Source organism: Periplaneta americana, chromosome 11, assembly GCF_040183065.1.
Source record: "Periplaneta americana isolate PAMFEO1 chromosome 11, P.americana_PAMFEO1_priV1, whole genome shotgun sequence".
Taxonomy (NCBI): Eukaryota; Metazoa; Arthropoda; class Insecta; order Blattodea; family Blattidae; genus Periplaneta; species Periplaneta americana.
In genome coordinates, this window is record NC_091127.1 from 52214624 (window position 1) to 52233693 (window position 19070).

At 35.0% G+C, this 19070-nt stretch overlaps 1 protein-coding gene across 1 annotated transcript; it reads left to right on the forward strand.

The window, feature by feature from the left end:
- Positions 1–6328: 6328 nt before the first annotated feature.
- On the forward strand, positions 6329–18801 carry LOC138708982 (uncharacterized). The gene is made up of 4 exons (XM_069839405.1): positions 6329–6467; positions 8450–8575; positions 13299–13486; positions 17985–18801. The coding sequence occupies exons 1-4, from the start codon at positions 6438–6440 to the stop codon at positions 18229–18231; spliced, it is 591 nt and encodes a 196-aa protein (XP_069695506.1). The 5' UTR covers positions 6329–6437; the 3' UTR covers positions 18232–18801.
- Positions 18802–19070: the final 269 nt, after the last annotated feature.

A 19070-nucleotide genomic window follows, 5' to 3' on the forward strand; every position in this document is an offset into this window, starting at 1 on the left:
TTAGTAGTCTGGGAATACGCTATGATGTCAATACGTCTAGAGGAGCCATTAGTAGCAAAGCAAGAAACTTCCTCTTCTACTATCCAAGACTTTTTTCTTAAAGCAGTTGCAATTAAGGATCGCACATGATGGTGTCTGGCATTTCGGAGGAGTAAACCTCTGTTACACTGACCTTGGACGTGGGCAAGGGTTTCAGTCTCCGGGCAGCCATGTCTGCACCGGGATCCGTCCAAAGAGCGACCAGGTACTCCTCTAACTGCTGCTAAATTGGCATTCATTTTGAGGCAGGTTACCCATTCAGATGTAGATAGTCCAGACTTATTAAAAATCCAGGCGTTGGCTTTAGGTACTTGGCTGTACAATTCTACACCTCTGCCTCTTCCAGGCATTACTTTCCATGATTCGAATTCTGCATTTCTTAATTCCTCTCTTAATTTCCTAGTCGCAGATTTACGAAGTTCAACTGGACAAGGGAGACTTAGATGTTGATAGGAAGAATTAAGTTCAGACATCAAAGGTCGCATACTATTTACGTAAGGATTTTAATTTAATATTAAAGTGATGCAGATGTTGCAGTGTTGCAAGAACGCTTCCCATGATGCTCTGACTAGTCCCAAACCTCTGTAGTTTTTGCTTGCATATAACATACTAGTAGGTGTATCAGATGGCAACATAAGCATTTGTTTAACAGAACTACGGATTAACTTGTCACTATCTTCTAAGAATGTTCCTGATAACTGATGGATAGGAGCCATTTGTAATGAGTAGATCAATTTAGGCCATATATACTGGTTAACAATGTTGAGCTTTTGATCTGGACGGAGCATGGAGGTGGATACTAAATTCTCCAAATCATTTTTCAGACTTAACATAAATGCCTCCCGATCAAATGTTATTTCCTCATTGAATGATACACCCAAATATAGTTTCATCTTGTTTGATCCCTCTTATAGAGCAATCTTCATAAAGAATCAGATCCTCTTCACGTAACTTTCCTTTTACAATATTAATGGAAGTTGATTTATTTGGATTAATGTGTAATCCAATGCCTTCTAAAAGTTCCTTCACCATTAATACTAGGTCCTGAGCAGCTGACATGTCTTTCCCTATGACTACTAAATCATCAGCAAAGGCACCCATTGTTAGATTGTCTAAATTCTCAGAAACCTCAAAACCAAATTTATCACTGACTTGTTTCTCCGTAAGTTCTTTTAGAGTAAAATCTATTGACATATTAAAAATTAATGGAGATAAAGGTGATCCTTGGAAAACTCCTTTCTGCAATACAATTGGATCAGATATCTGATTGGAACTGTGAATCCGAGTAAAGTTCCCCACTACTAAAGATTGAACTAATTCTCATAAAGATAGTGGAATAGGTAAGGATTTCAGACAATTAGTTACGTGTTCTGATCCAATAGAATCAAAGGCCTGTCGCACATCCAACATAACTATTGAGACATCCTTTTTCTCCTTCTTAGCTTTCTTGAGGCACCCATTAACTAATGAAGTATTAATAAATGTTCCTGGTTGCGATACAAATCCCCTTTGGTTTTCATTTAAGTTAACAAATTGCCGCAGTGTAGAATCAAGAACTTTTTCAATCAATCTTCGAATTACTGAACAAATAGAGATTGGCCTCCAGTTATTGGAATCATTCTTCTTCCCCTTGCCCTTGTAAATTAATATAGTTTTTGCTTCACGCATTTTATCTGGAACAATTTTCCATTTTAGCATTATGTCCAATATAAGATATATTAGGCCTATTGGAGAGCATTCAGTTAATTTCAAAGTCGAATTAGAACCTTATCGGGTCCAGGAGCTGAATCAATCCTTATCTTGTTCAATATTAGCCTATTACTCTCTTTGTATACTGAGAAAATGTTAAAGAGTTATTGTATGATGAAATGTACCTGGTGTTATTTGGAGATCGTATTTTCTTCCTCCTTACCATTTCTTTCTGTGTGCGATTTGTGTTCTAAATAATTCGCGATCTTACATGGACTGATGTAATATCGATCATTGGGTTATACAAATCGAACAAGATTCAGTCAATATGTGACGAGAAAAAGTTACGACGTAATCAAATGATGAAGTTATGACGCATACTGTTAAACACTAGTATAGAAAAACGCCAGCTATGTAGCGTTTATTGGTAAGAAAAATATACATGGCTTGTGGACGTCTTGTTCTGTGAAAAAATATAACATTGTTTAACATATCTATAAGCAACTTTCATTAGTAAAACTCTAAAAGTTTAAAATATAAACGATACTTATAAAGTTACTGCAAGTTCAGAATAATAAAGAAAATATATGTGTTATAGTGTCGAATGAACTGTAAGAATACTTGCAAACACTTTTTTTTTCAATAAGACAACGTAAATTTCCTTGTTACTCCGGTTGTGTACTCGAAAAACGTTGGTTTCATGTCAATGCGCCTGATGTTCTGTCTACTCTGCAATACATCAGGCATAATCGCTCGACAACCGAGTTATTCGGCCCGATGTTCATCGTAGCCGGTTGAACTCCGACCGCTCGAATCTAAACCGGTTGTGTGCGAAGTTTTGCAGGTCTCTATTGCATATCACAACATCTGGATTACTTTTAATCATATTATTGTGCTTCATATGCATGTTGAATTTATGCCTATGACTATACCTTTTGGCGCTCAACTAATAAAACATGGTCGTCCACTTCTTATTTCCGTGAGTGTACTTACAGCCCTAAAATAATTGTGTAGGCCTACGCACTACGTCCGTGTTTTTCGTGTTCTTGCATGGTGGGGAAAATAGCACATTTGCCGCTTAAAATACTTGCCGTCGGCAGTAGTCCATATGAATTTAATTCGAAATAGGAGAAATACGTGCAGTAAAGAATGTCTTTGTCCGTCCTACATCAGCTAAAAATCTTTTGTTCGAACAAAATTCAGTCAAATAATTATGAACGACATGCAGTATATGCTCAAGCTCATCGTGAGGAAACCGATTTTACGGATATGGAATAAACCGTAAACAAGTACATTAGTGGATATAAGTGAGGAGCATTAATTTTTATGTGTATCAGAGAAATTAGTTGCCACTTCTCGAATATACGATTTTGAAGAGGTGGAGAAGTTCAAATATCTTGGAGCAACAGTAACAAATATAAATGATACTCGGGAGGAAATTGAACATAGAATAAATATGGGAAATGCCTGTTATTATTCGGTTAGGAAGCTTTTATCATCCAGTCAAAAAATCTGAAAGTTAGAATTTATAAAACAGTTATATTACCGGTTGTTCTTTATGGTTGTGAAACTTGGACTCTCACTTTGAGAGAGGAATATAGGTTAAGGGTGTTTGAGAATAAAGTGCTTAGGAAAATATTTGGGGCTAAGAGGGATGAAGTTACAGGAGAATGGAGAAAGTTACACAACACAGAACTGCACGCATTATATTCTTCACCTGACATAATTAGGAACATTAAATCCAGACGTTTGAGATGGGCAGGGCATGTAGCACGTATGGGCGAATCCAGAAATGCATATAGAGTGTTAGTTGGGAGGCCGGAGTGAAAAAGACCTTTAGGGAGGCCGAGACGTAGATGGGAAGATAATATTAAAATGGATTTGAGGGAGGTGGGATATGATGATAGAGAATGGATTAATTTTGCTCAGATAGGGACCAATGGCGGGCTTATGTGAGGGCGGCAATAAAACTCCGGGTTCCTTAAAAGCCAGTAAGTAAATAAGTTTTAACCTCAGGCATTGCTGGAAGTGTTATGTCTACTACGACAATAATGTAACAATCCAACAACGGAACTTGCTACGTTCAATGCAACTATTGAGTACGAGAATATACTCGTATTAAATTAAATTTCCTATGTCCCCAGGGAAATATCACAGCATCGTGATGAATTTGGGTAACTACGTTACGTAGGGAACATTGGGTTCAGCGTCTTGCATTACAGGCATTATGTCCGGCTCGAGTTTGTCGAATATGGCATCAGTATCCTCCACTCCCAACCTTTCATGTTTTAACGCTTAACGACTTTATCACAGATCTTGCGATTACTTTTTATATGAAATAAGATGCGTTTTGTAATGTTTTGGTTGCCTTCCTCATGTTCAAACATTGCAGGACACTGAGTTCTGTAAACAAGCTATGACGACTGGGATCATCGTGGGAACTAAACGGTAGCCCAGTACTGGTTGGACGATCGCTGAGGCATGAGGACATGACCAACAGTCGGCTGGTTTGCCTTCGCCCTCTATGGGCTGTCGCGTCATGAGGTTAATGCTACAAGATATTTTGAATATAATCAGAGAACTTAAAGTGTTATTTATCATTAGAATCTTGTCTGAGAATATGATAATAAATAACCAATAAGAACAAAATACTGTGTTAACTTAATATATTTCACTAGCTATCAAGGTTTGAAGGGTTCAAATATTAATAAACATGATGACAACCTCCTAAATTGTCTACTTAGGAGGAAATAATTGGAAAGTAGTAGCGTCACAGTCTAGTATATACAGGCACGAACTTCAATACTTACTAAATATGCATGAAAAGATAGTTGCTAACTACCAGGATCGCTACTATCGTCTCATCACAGATTCTTTCCCTAGCATGCGATAAAATGTATTGTACTTTCGATATCGTGTTCTTTTGAAAAAAATTAACACCTTCCTTCCATTATTGAAATATGAAATACATAAGGTTAATATACTGTATTATTTTCATAAAGTATATGTTATATTTTATAAACTCACCTTCCTGGATCTTTCGGAAGAAGGATAACTCTGATCTCTTTTTCTTACAATTTATAGTGCTACAAACGTCTCTTTCTCCCATATTATTATTCAAATTATTGTATTTTAGCCATTTACAGTTACTGTATTACAACCGATAACGAACATTTCACAGTTTACACAACTTTTCACAATGCGAAATACGGCACAGTAAATGCCTTTTCGATCTAGACCAGGCCGTAATATATGTTCGGATTTTCTATTTCAATATATGGAGTTCAGTGAAATATTATATTATAACTTTATTGCGTATCATTGCTACGTTTTATTTAATGTAATGTGTCCATAAGTTCCGTTTACTTCTTGTTGCACAATATTTTTCAGAAATAATACTGTGTCATTTTAATGTGAACAGACTTTTACATGTTAATATAATCTGTTCGCATCAACATTTTGAGTTTAGAATTGAAGCTATTTTGAGGTTTAATAAAAAATAATTTATATTGTGATTTTAATTTCGCACAGCTACCTTTCTTAACTGTAGACAGAAAATTTACCATACCACTCCTATGAAATTAGTGTACATATGTTACAGTACTTCGTCTCTTAGGTAGTAAATAAATACAATAATTCAGTACTTATTAAAATATAGGCAAATAGAATTTCCGGGGTATCATACATGACATTATGTTTAATTATAATGTATAATTGCGAATATAGGAATATAAGTAAATATAAACATAACCTATAATTTCCATATGACATGAAATCCATATGTAATGGTAGGATATTGGAGACCACTAAAATTAGACAGAAAGGGGCAGCTGGTACAGTAAACATAACCTATAATTTCAACATATTTAAATATCCGTGCGGTGCAACTGAAAATTATTGAATCGTGCATAAATGAACGTACAAGAATTTCGCAATATTTAATCGAAGTAAAGGCAGGTATTACACATACGAACAACATAATTTTCACACCAAAAATAATATTACTCCTTAACTCGCAAGTGAATTATGTCTGAAGTGTCCCATAATCATTGTTTTAAATTTTATTAATGCAATTATACTGCATTTTAGAGAAATATATGTTACTCCTTATGCATTCCAACTAATTTATATGGTTGAAACGCGAGACACATAGTCTGCCTTACGGCAGTGGCACAGTCTATCGTTCTTAGTACTCACAGCGCTCCAAGCGGCTAGCAACTATCGCGAGAAATGTAAAATATCATCCCAAGCTTCGTGATTATATATACTATACTGTGGTAGGGTGTCAACAAAATCTATAATTTGAAACCAAATATTACAGTGACAGGTGATTACGATTAGTTAAAATTTGACGCATTTTATATTCAACTGACGAACCGGTATAAGAGTGAAATTCTCGGGATTGTTAGACAAAGAGAAATTCTTGTAATTCTCAGTTTATTTTGAGTGCTTGATATAAAAAAATATATAGTTAAATTCTATGATGTAATGCTTCTGTGAAGTGGATTACAGCTCGGTGCAAACTTGTAGAGATAACGGTTTAAACAATGCACTTGACTGTACTTTATACAGGAAATAAAATAGTTGAAAAAAATCTATCGAAAGATAACAGACATGAGTGTAGATCAAAATTCAAGTACATAATAATATTAATTTCATACGAACGTATAAAAGCAGAAGGTAATATCAAACTGGCAGACAAAGTCATCATGGAGCTCAAAGTTTCTGTTATTCTGGTGGTGAGTCCAATTTATAACATCTTACTTAATTTATATTAACACATACTGTATTTACTCATAATATAATAGTAAATATTCGTGTTTAATATTGTAAAGTTTTTATGAAAGGTTATTTAGGATAATCAAGTCGCTTTGCTTTCACTAATTTCATCTAACAGTTGTGACACGTGGATTAAAGTTGACTAACAGCTGTCGAAATTAAACCCACATTAATTGTACGATACAGACTGTTACAAAAGGGATCGATACTACAAGAACGAAAAATGGAATCATTATCTTAATAAATTAAAAGAATACTTGTACTAACAAAACAAATACGAAGAATGGGTTCTCTTCGAATGTCTAAATTTTTAACTGATCTCTAACTTACATAATTTGTATAACTAGAATCTCCAAGTTTGTTATTTCTTAAAATATGATTAAATTTTACTCTATATTTTTGAAGACATGTTTGATCCGATAAATTACATATGTGTGTATGTGTATATATTTTGTTTGAAGTTCAGTCAAGACTTATCTGTGGTAAAGTTGTAATATTTATTCGACAAACTTTTTCGCTCGTTCGAGCATCTTCAGGTCTTAGATGTATATATGAGAATACATTCTTACAATAATGTGTACAGTAGTGGCAAAAAAAAAACCGGATCGACCCTTGTAGCTGATAAGAATCTTTTGCTGTGTATTGTGTCAAACTGTGGTAATTTCAATATGGATAGTGAAGCCAGAGGTATGTACTGCTATTTAATGTAAAAATACGCAGTTATCTTTGCCGAATAGAGGTAGAAATGTAATATTGATGCCAGATGAAAATAAAACTTTCAGGGTGCTATTCATAGACACTTCGCTAGCCCGCGCTACGAGCGTGCTAAACTAGCCCCGGCTATCGACTGGTTACTTGTACAGGATTCATATCATATCGCTAACACTGGTTTATGAATACGAAAAACGTTAGTTCGCTGATCATCCACCGGAAGCCCGCGCTAAGAATGTCTATGAATACGGCCCTCAAAGTTTTTTCGTCTGTAAGTTTGAGGCACTGAAGGAAACAAAAGACGGTAAGAATCGAACAAATGCAATAAATTTCATTGTTAGAATTAATTATACAAGATGGATGTGTTTTGTGACTAGCAAAATTTGAATCTGTGACTCTGAAATCAGCTACAAGAGTCGGTCCGGTTTTTTTTTTTTTGCCACTACTGTACATACAATTAAAAACAATAAGACATCACCCCACGTCTCTATAAGCTCAGTTGGATATTATGTCCTTCCCGTCACACATCTTCATGTATTATTCAACATGACTGTCGCGTAAGTAAGTTTAACCTGTTCAACATATTCATACCTATGTTCATTCTATTTTTTTAACCTTTTTCCAAATTACATTATAGATGAAAGCAATAACCACATCAACAAGTAATATTCAACTCTGCCATCATCCACACACAACAATATGTAATATTTATGTAATCTTTGTACAAATATTTTAATACTTGATCACTCTGTAGGCTAAATGTCTTATTGTTTTTAATTGTATGTACACACTATTGTAAGAATTATTCCCCTTAGGGTAAAGGTTGGTAATACTGTGATGCGAGCAATATTGTGATAGTTATTTTGAAAATTTATTACAATTTTACTGAGCGAGAAAAGGACCGGTTTTCTGCACCTTGTCCACGAACATTCCCTTATTACGTAGACGCAAAAAGCGATCTTCCTCCCGCTGAGTAAATTTATAATATATTCTCAAAAAGAACCATCGCAATATCACCAACCCTATATACACCTAAGATCTGAAGATGCTCGAACGAGCGAAAACGTTTGTCGAATAAATTACTACTTTTATCACAGATAAGTCTTGACTGAGCTTGAAACAAAATACGTATTTATACTGTATTGTTAAAGTCTTTATGTTTTTAATTTTTGAATCAGTTCTTTTCTGGGATCTTTACCTACTACGTGTACTGTACACTGCTCGCTTGCAGGTGGGGTATTTGACAGTAGTGTCAGCTGATCGACTCAGAAGCACTTGCACCGACGTGGGCCTGGACTGTGCCGCTGATAACACAGCAGTGCTCTTGTGCATCAAGACTCCAACGGGTTTCCAAGAGGTGAGTCTATATATACTGTATTGTACTGGACTAAAACATATATCTGCCTACTTAATGTGCTACGTACACTTCCATTATTCTTCAAACAGTAAGTTGACATAATATTAATCACACTTTTGTTAGTTTTCCAACCTACCATTTGAAGGGAATTACATTATAATTTTATTCAAACAAGTTTCTTTCTACATTATTATTATTATTATTATTATTATTATTATTATTATTATTATTTGGAAGTAAATCCCGAAAAGACAAAGTATATGGTTAAGCCTCGTGACCAGAATATTGTACGAAATGGAAATATAAAAATTGGAGATTTATCTTTGGAAGAGGTGGAAAAATTCAAATATCAGTAACAAATATAAATTACACTCGGGAGTAAATTAAACGCAGAATAAATATGGGAAATGCATGTTATTAATTGGTTGAGAAGCTTCTATCATTCAGTCTGCTCTCAAAAAAGTTAAAGTTAGAATTTATTAAAACAATATTAGTGGTTGTTCTGTATGGTTGTGAAATTTGGACTCTCACTTTGAGAGAGGAACAGAGATTAAGGATGTTTGAGAATAAGGTTCTTAGGAAAATATTTGGGGCTAAGAGGGATGAAGTTACAGGAGAATGGAGAAAGTTACACAACGCAGAAGTGAACGCATTGTATTCTTCACCTGACATAATTAGGAACATTAAATTCAGACGTTTGAGATGTGCAGAGCATGTAGAACGTATGGGCGAATCCAGAAATGCATATAGAGTATTAGTTTGGAGACCTGAGGGAAAAAGATCTTTGGGGATGCCGAGACGTAGATGGGAGGATAATTTAAAAATGTATTTGAGGGAGGTGGGATATAATGGTAGAGACTGGATTAATCTTGCACAGGATAGATACCGATAGCGGCTTATGTGAGGGCTGTAATGAACCTGCGTGTTCCTTAAAACCCATTTGTAAGTAAGTAAGCAAGTTTTTTATTATTATTATTATTATTATTATTATTATTATTATTATTATTATTGTCATTATTATATAGTAGACATTATTTACTTCAGTTTAGATAATCGTAGATTCCGTACCAAATACAGTACATTGCATGCATTTTACCTTTCCACGCTCGCTGAAGTAGAGTGGAAGCGGCAGTGCAAAGCGCAGCTGCCCATTCGTGTCCCGCACTGAGCGCTCGGTTATGATTGTGAGTACAGTCAGGACTGAAATTTTAGTAATTTTGTAGCATTATGTGTTTATGTACGACTTATCCCAGCTTATTGTGCTAACTCCGTGAAAGATTTTAGCGACGTTTGTTCTAATCGAGCACCGATATCATCATTCTTTTCCTCTGTTAAAACATGACACTTTCTTATTCTTCTTTCCTTGTGTATTACTGATCCCGTAATTTTGAATTTATTCACTATTTTGTAGGTGATCAACCCAGGAAAACATCCTTGAAATTCTCTAAGACACAGAACAGTTGATTATTATTTTTATTTTAATTTACAGAGAATGAAAATTCTTTGTTCTGTATTAAATCTCTAAACCATGTCTCAAGCAGCAGACACATACAGAGAAATGAAACTAAACACTGCACACAATAACATATCCTCCCTTCTTTAGTGCTGCTTATACAGAGATATCACTTTATTTTTACCAAAATTTTTAACATTAACCTGGCTATACTCGGAAACACTGTTTCCCCCTTCCATTACAGGAGTTTGATGTTACTAGTGCAATATGTAAACAAATCATTTTACTAGGTATAGGAGGAGAGAAAAGTAGTGTATCCATTTATGTTGTAGGGAAATACGATATTACGATTTTCAGTTTGATCATCACTTTTACGGAATTTATCAAAATACAGTAGAGTAGTAACATTTTTTTTTTCAGGCGGCTATGTTCGTTATGTAATGTCTACTTTATTTAGCATATTAATTATTGGTGTTATCATACAATATAGAGAGTGCATTTAAATTGAGGGGGTCATAAGTAAAGGGCTGTAAGTGCACTTAAGTTACTTTTGAGAAAATGGGGTTTAAATATTTAAGCTTTCGTAAAATCGGTGAAATTTTTTATTTAAATTGTAATGTGTGATGCGATTAAAATATCTCTTTGCCACTAAAATTTTAGATACTTTTGCTTACACTGGATGCACTTAACTCATGTTATTACAAATGTCACTACAGTCCATGAGGATTTACTTGTCTAGTCCCTTTTAGAAAGAGAAAGAATACTCACCATCTCTCTCTACCCTCATTTATGGTGACGGCGGTATGGTCGACACTCCTTCCAGCGACCAGGAGTTAGCAGCGGCGGCACTCTCTTCCTCTTCAAATTCTGACTCCTCTCCGCCAGAAAGTTCCTCGTCCGTGTCCGTGTCGTCCAAATTTATTACGAATCGATCGCTAATTTCGTCTACTAGTCCGTCCTTCTCCCAATAAAATTGTTCGACTTTTTCCACGTGTTCACAGGCCTTTCTCCAATTATCTTCCGTCACTTTTGCAAGAGCGCTCTCAAACAACAATTTCACATCTTTACTTTTGAACGAAATATTACGCTTCGCAACGTCATTTTTAACCTGCCCCCATATTAATTCGATCGCGTTTAAATCACAATGGTATGGTGGCTGTCTCACTACAGTATGGGAGTGCATTGTCGCAATTTGGTCGATTTCGTATGTTTTGAAATTATCTTTTTTAGTTTTTACAAGTTCATATAATACAGGTTTCGTGGATCGTAAATCAAATTCAATGTTATTGTTACGAAGCCAGGACTGCATTTCAGATTTCGGTGTTGATGAAATTGGTGCCTTATTGAGTTCTGTTGAATGATAGGGGGCATTGTCCATTACAATGATGCTATTGAGAGGAATGTTTGGTAATAATTGATTAATGAACCAGTTCTTAAATACAGTGCTGTCCATCTCCTCGTGGTAGTCTTTAGTTGATTTAGATTTGAAAGTTAGAAGCGCGTTTGGAATGAAACCTGTCGAACATCCGGCGTGTAAAATAATAAACCGTTGACCTTTTCCTATTGGGGTTTGAAGTGGGAAGTCAATTTCGTGATCATCGCTTTTCCAAACTTTGCTTTTCGTATGGTTCACATTAACCCAAGTTTCGTCTAGATAAACAACGGCGCGTCCAGTGGCGCGTAATTCTTTCATTTTTCTTAAGAATTTAAATCTCTTTAAAATAACATCTGACATTTCCATTAAAAATTTTCTGCCTTGAGTATTTTTAACATACCTAAATTTCATTTTTTTTAAGAATTTCTCTCAAACTCCATATGCTTCCAGTGAATAAGCTTTCCTTAATTAATGCGTCATTTATATCTTTCAAACTAGGCAAAAAATCAGTCCGATACAAAGAATAAATTACTCGTCTTATAGCGGCGGCAGAAAATGAGTCAATTGCAGTTTTCTGAGGGGTCCTGTTTGGGCGTTTCTTTCCTGGAGTTCGCAGAACACTTCCACTTTCTAGTGCCTCCCTTTGTTTTTTTAAAATCCTGCTAACACTACGAGACGATATACCTGTCGCTGCAGCAGTTCTTTCGATAACACTCGACACAGATATTGTTTGCTTTCCGCGTTTCAGTGCCTCATATTCTTCAGTAAAGAATTTGTGTACATTAATAACCATGTTCATACTGTCCGACTTCAAGGCTTTCCCGCGTTTTCCCATATTGCCTACCATGATTATTAAAAACAAGAGCACAACATACATTACAATGTTTAAGATAACAGGGAAACCATGCAATTCCGAAAACATTTTGTTTAAATTGTGCATTATTGTATATTTTATTATATTATACTATATTAAATTGACACAACGAGACACACACTTACTTCACTATTCACTAAACACTACTGAATAAATGAACTCGAACAACGCCAAGACGCCACTGAGAGACCCACTAATTGGATTTGCAAAAGTGTGTTCTAGAAGGGCCAAGGGAGAAGGAGGGAAGGGAATTCCAAGAATTCTACAAAAGAAAACCTTTCCCCCCTTACATCTGTTGACAGTCGATAGACAAGGACCGCAGACAAGGATAGTAGAAATCACGCCAACTTAACCCTCATGCACTGTAGCATTCCTTTGCTTCTAGCCACCTCAATTCAAAAAAAGCTAATCTGAATTTTTAAACAAGTTGCTGAAAATGGTTGCATTTCATTACAATGCAGGCTTCAATTCAGTACGCATATTATTAAAAACATTTTGAAGCATATTCTCTGAAATTGAATTTATCGTTTCTTGAATATAATTTTTTAGTACGATATTATTAATATAGGTTCTTTCTTCTATAGAAAACGCAATCATATTTATGAAACACACTATACACAGCAGTGTTTACTTCACTGCTTGAAGACTTCGAATGCAACAGCGGCCGTAAGTTTATGTGTCTGACGGGAGCAAGGACATTAGTCAAGGGGTAAGAGTGAAGTACATTCAGAAATGCAGGTACAATAAAAATGCAAGTAAAAATAAAATGATGTCCCTGTACTTTACATTTATTTTCTTATAGACAACATGAACTATATTATTTTGGTACTTATTCTTGTTTTTTAGGTTATTCTCGTGAATATTTACGTACAGCTGAAACTCAGCTCAGACACACACAATAACTGACAAACGTCTTAACAGCAAATATGTCCTGGAATGACAGCGCTCGCAGCTATTTAATTCTGACTCAAATCCCGTAAGATAAAATGTATGTATTTAGTTATTGCCCTTTATTGCTCAGGTTAATGTTGAGGAATGCGGCGCTGGATATCACTGTTCCTACGTCACGAAGCAATGTGTGCCAGAGACGTACAAATGCCATCAGCAAGGAGTATTTCCCGACCCTTATGACTGTCACAAGTACTACTATTGTGGCGAAGTACCCAGCGGTGAGACCGAGTACGATGGAGAAGTCAACTACTGCATCAAGTTAGTACAATACAATTATTTAAAGTCAACTACTGCATCAAGTTAATACAATACAATTATTTACTGGAGTTGTAATGATTGCAGTGACGCATTTGTCACGAATTTTTCGAAAACAATATACGCATCTTCGCGATGTGTATTTCATGGAGACAATTTACACATTTTGCTGAGATGGAACATGCATAGATATGCATAGATAGTTAGTGTCACCACAATTATTTGACCCAAAAACGGGACATTTCTACACTAAGTTCCCTTTATCAAGGGTCAGTTGCAAGAATCATGACGAATTTTTAAAATTGAAATCATAACATACTTAACAAATATATTAAAAAAGGTCCTGGTAGGTTTTTTGTGCACCCGTGGTGGAATAAGTTGCGTGATGACTGTTCGGCTAAGCCAGCCACAATACGCATTGATCTCCAGCCTTCAGATCCGTATAATTAATTATTATATGTCTAATGATGATTTACCTCAGCTCACAGACTTAGACTATATTAGTCACTATTCCCTGTGTGTCTGGACGGATGAAGAAAAAAGTCGTTTTTTGTATGCGGACATCAACTGAGGCGCTGGATGCAATACCACCTTAACTGTACTTAAGTAGCTATTCCGCCGATGGCATTTTCATAATCTTCCATGTCTTCTCTATCGACTGTAAAGGTTGTATTTCATTTCGTTGACTCTAAATGACAGGAGAGTTTATTATGTGAAATACTATGCCAAGTCGAAAAATTAAAAAACTCACAATACAAACATGTGTTACACTCATGTTTTAAACAGAGTGTCCAGAAATTAAGTATCGATTTTGTATAAATAGAGCGTTTAGAAGTAAGATGTTTATGGTAATAAATTGCAAGTATACTGTGTTTCTAAACTGTGTAATTACTGCTGGAATCCATGCATTGGTTTTGTGACAACAGCTAAACATGTGTTCTGCCGTTACAAGTAACTGAATCTACATGATCTTCAGCATACAAGAGAACGTTGCTATTTGTGCCCTAAGTGTAACCTGGAAAACTTTTTGAGCATTTTCCTCATTTCAGTGATTCTATTGAAGTGTAGAATTGATATTGAACTTTAAAAATAAAACAACAAATATTAAATACAGAATACTAGATTCTCATTTCTAAGAAGTTACAAAATTGCTCCGTCGCAAAATAAGTCTTTCAGAACATCAAGAGATAAATTATGATAATGTGCTTTTCCTTTTAATCATTATGTAATGTTCGTATGCGAAGACAAAGAGGAAGGCGCAAAATAAGAAAGATTGGAGAATGCTGGGTTTGCAATGAAAGACCTGTTCTTGGACAGAAAACTATGAATGAATGAATGAATTTAATATTTTGGATAACTCTCGTTAATTCCAGGAAGAAATAAACAATCATCCTATTCGGATAATATAGCATTATGTACTTCATATAGGCTTAACAGCCATTTCAATATTAGTCTCTCGTATATTAATGGACTTCTGGAATGCTGGCCTATTTTTTCGGTGCATTATACCAGAATGTGATTTATTTTGTTAGAGAGAAAGTTACCTCACTCATTCTACACATTCCTTTCTTATTATGTTGCGAATAATATTACCTTTTATAGTTAGTTTCTTGAACAAATATTGAAATGACATGCTCTGCTCAAACGTTCCAATTTACATATTTTTACCCTGCGTTGTACCAGATATTCCTTGAAACCAAATACCATATGAATAATTTCACGCTAAAAGTGCTTATTTAATGACAAAGCGATCAGTTGAGATGAATATAGTGAAATATTTAAAGAAGTTAAAGTCAATTAAATTAATTCGTTTATACTGCGGCTCATTGTACATTCATAGTATTATAAAGCTCCCTGGAAGATACTTCCTGTAACTATCTGTCCCTTTACCATTCATATTCTACCATTTAACCATTCTTTTATAACATAGGCCTCGTACTAAAAGGTTAAAATTATTATTTATCCTGCTGTGAAAATAAGATAATATGTGTAGTAGCTAATATTTCTGGATGTCTCATAGCCCAATAAGTTCACAGAATCTTTGTGAAGTATTAATTTTCCATGTAAAATAAAGTAAAATCATATATTACTTGTCAATTGTCACATCTGTTACAAATCAATGTCACATCCGTTACAGAAAATAACATTATTACTTTTAATTGAAATAAGCAATCATGGAACTTATCAACTCAGTTAATGTTATCCTTCAAGTACAATAAAGAATTTTTAAGGTACAGTTATTGAAAAGGATTAAAAGATTATTAACCTAATATAAAATTAAGTGTTGGGATGGGTGACATTTTTGTGATATCCGTTACAGCGTAAAAAACTATAAAACGAAACTATTCAAAGCAATAATGATGGAAATTCAAATCAGTGTAAGGAAGATCGCAAGGTGACGAGGTGAGAATGAAACATTCAAGAAAACTTTTTTCATTTTCAAAAATTAACTTCTAAAACTGTGTATATGTCACGTCCGTTACTAAAAGAATTGCTGTATTGCGTTATTGCCGTTCCATAATCAGCTTACCGTCTCTGAATGATACTTTACGTCCCATAATTATATAAATAACTAGTTGATTTTAGAGTAGTTTAGTTTTCCTTGTCATTCTAATTCCGTCATTGCCCAATTAATGAGCATGCATTTCAAGTCACTTTGCAAAGAAAATTGGCATATGGATATTTGATATACTCAAAATTGTGAGATATATATTTGGAATACTTTTATTTGCCATATTACGTTTTAATTCACAAAAATGTTGTATACAATAAATACAAAACAAACAGAAATAGAATGAACTTAATAATTTGGTATATCTTAATTAAGAAACAGACATACAATGATTTCATATGGTGCGAAATACAAGCACAGTAATAGTACAGTATATTACTACTAAATTGAAGTTATGACCACAAGCACTTAATAATCTAGAATTCTGTTATTTTACTTGTATTTCGGTAATTCAGTGAAATATTCTTTAGCCGCCTATTTACTCTGGTGTAATGCTTTCTCTGTTGATCCTTTATCCTCCTCCCTGCACCCATTGTGCGTCCGTTATTATTGTTGGTTCTTTGTTTATAATACAAATTCCTGCATAAGACAACTGGAAACCGGATTTAGAAGTACGTATCAATTCACACGTCATTTTAGTGAAGATTAGTAGAAAACAACTAATATACTGGAAAATTTACCAAATTAAGGAATTGGCTTCATTGCAACACTGAAAGTGAAGAATGTTATATTAATATCCTATGGAAACTGTTCCGCAATACCAATGAATATGAGTACCAATCAGGAGACCCGGGTTCGAGTCCCGGTACCATATGGAAATTTCTCTTAAAATTAATAATATATCAATTAATCATATAATAATACTGTATTTTCTTATAAAAACTGCAGTAGACTAAATTGAGTATGCTAAATACCGTACAACAAATTTAGGTAGGCTAAACCTGAGTAGGTGAAAGAATAGTAAGGCAGGTGTCCCTGATATGGCCATGCTAAGGTTTGAGAATTTTTCTAGCCGCCATTTTGAAACAAAATGTAAACCACTTTTTTCTTACTCGTTCTCAGTCTAATGGACTTTCTTAAAACAATTTCCTTTCCCCATAAAAATAGCTTTAATTGTCCGAAAAGTCCCAAATTCCAAAAGTCTACCTAGTGGCCATATCAGGAACATGTGCACATGATACGGCCACCCTTGTTCCATGTTCTACAAATCGTGATTGTTTTCAGTTTGATAGCGCAGTTGTGCTAAAATTAAATAATTTTGGTGTAAAGTGAATAAAAATGACACTTAATAATCCTTTTTATAATTCAAAAGTGTAGTCAAAACAGGTTTAAGTTGTTTTTCTTAAAATACAAAATTTTTGCGTAATCCCAGCTATAAGGCATGCAAATTTGTCAGGTGAAAAAATAAAAGTGAAATGAACTTGATATGACCATGGTGCATTTGATATGGCCATATCAGGAGCAGGTAAGCTTTCACGAAAATCGTTTGATTATGAACAACTCGTAAAAGATACGCCATCAACTACAACACCAATCAACAGAACATTAAAAACTGAATGGAGTACGATGGTTTTCATGAAACAAGTCTTTGAAAAACATGCATAAAACAAAGGAGACTTACGAGAGAAAAATAAGAAGAGGTCACATGAAAACCGCAAAACAGGCAACTGACGCCATATTGCTCAACCTGACTGGATGGAAAACGATCAAGTGACATACCAGGATGCCTTTTCACTGGATGCTGCTGCAATTTAGCGGATTTTTTGGTTAACTAACTCACAAATCAGGAACATGGCCATAACAGGAGCACCCACCTTAGGTGAAAATAAACTACGCTGAAATCGAGTATATCAAATGTCCATATGCCAATTTTTGTATACCAAGTGACATGGAATCATGAGTATGACCGTACCTTGTATGTTTATAACCTCTGTAGTTAAAGGACAAATAGCAATTATTCCTAACTGTAATTTAATGTGTGTTTTGCAGATACTATCATTTCGACGTGCTGACGGGCCAGTGTCAGCAATATGCGTCCCCAGGCGAGTGTGAGAATGGCGCACAGCTAGTACCCCAGTGCACAGCCCCTGCACAGTCCGGTCCACTGGAAGCCAACGCCAACTACTACTACGTGTGTGCCAAGACGGCCGACGGACACCTGTACCCTAAGGTGTTCAAGTGTGCGGACAAGCAGTACTACGACGCAGTGAAGAAGGAGTGCGTCCAGGAATTGTAGTTCGGTGTTCATGAAGCAGTAAAATAAATATGGATCACACGCATCACTAGTTTTTATTTAATTTTGCCCACCCCAATTTTATTTTTCATATCAATACTTGTATACATAGACGCCGAATTCGGGGGGCAAGTCACCAAGTCACTTTCTGCTCCCTCAACTAATAGAGGCAAATAAAATTAGTAGGGAGCCTCGCTCCCAGCCATATAATCCGAAGAGATATTCCTCGTGTACAAAAATAACTAATTTGTTTGAAAGATGAACTTTGACATAAGACAAAAATGATTATTTAAAATTCATAGAGATAGTCAGCTGCAGCAGTGACGTAACTCACAACGCTCCCTCCCTTTCTTTCCTATTGCATTTGAGATAGGTACAACAGTGACTCCACTTCTTTGCCTATGATCCATATTTTATCAGTTCAGTTCAAATTTTTAAACTATTGGTATCAAACAGTAATGGTCGTAAGTATTACCAAGCGTAAATAATAATACGTAATTAATAGTTCAAATTAACAATGTATTTGACTATATATTTCATAAATAATAATAAAATTTGTTTTGAATTTTGAAAGCAGGCCTAACCGTTATTAACATTCAGTTTCAGTGATCGTTTTTTGTGATGATCGTTGTAGGAGATGTGGCTTGTTAAGTGATCAACGATTACAATGTACTTATTATTGATGATGGATAAATTAATAAAGAAAGCTGTCCAAAATAGAAACAGAATGATAAATTGGGTTGTCGTAGTGGCAGTAAAGGTATGTGTGTATGTGTGTATGTATGTATGCATTCATTCATTCATTCATTTTATTCCATAGATCTTACATGAGCAATGAAGCT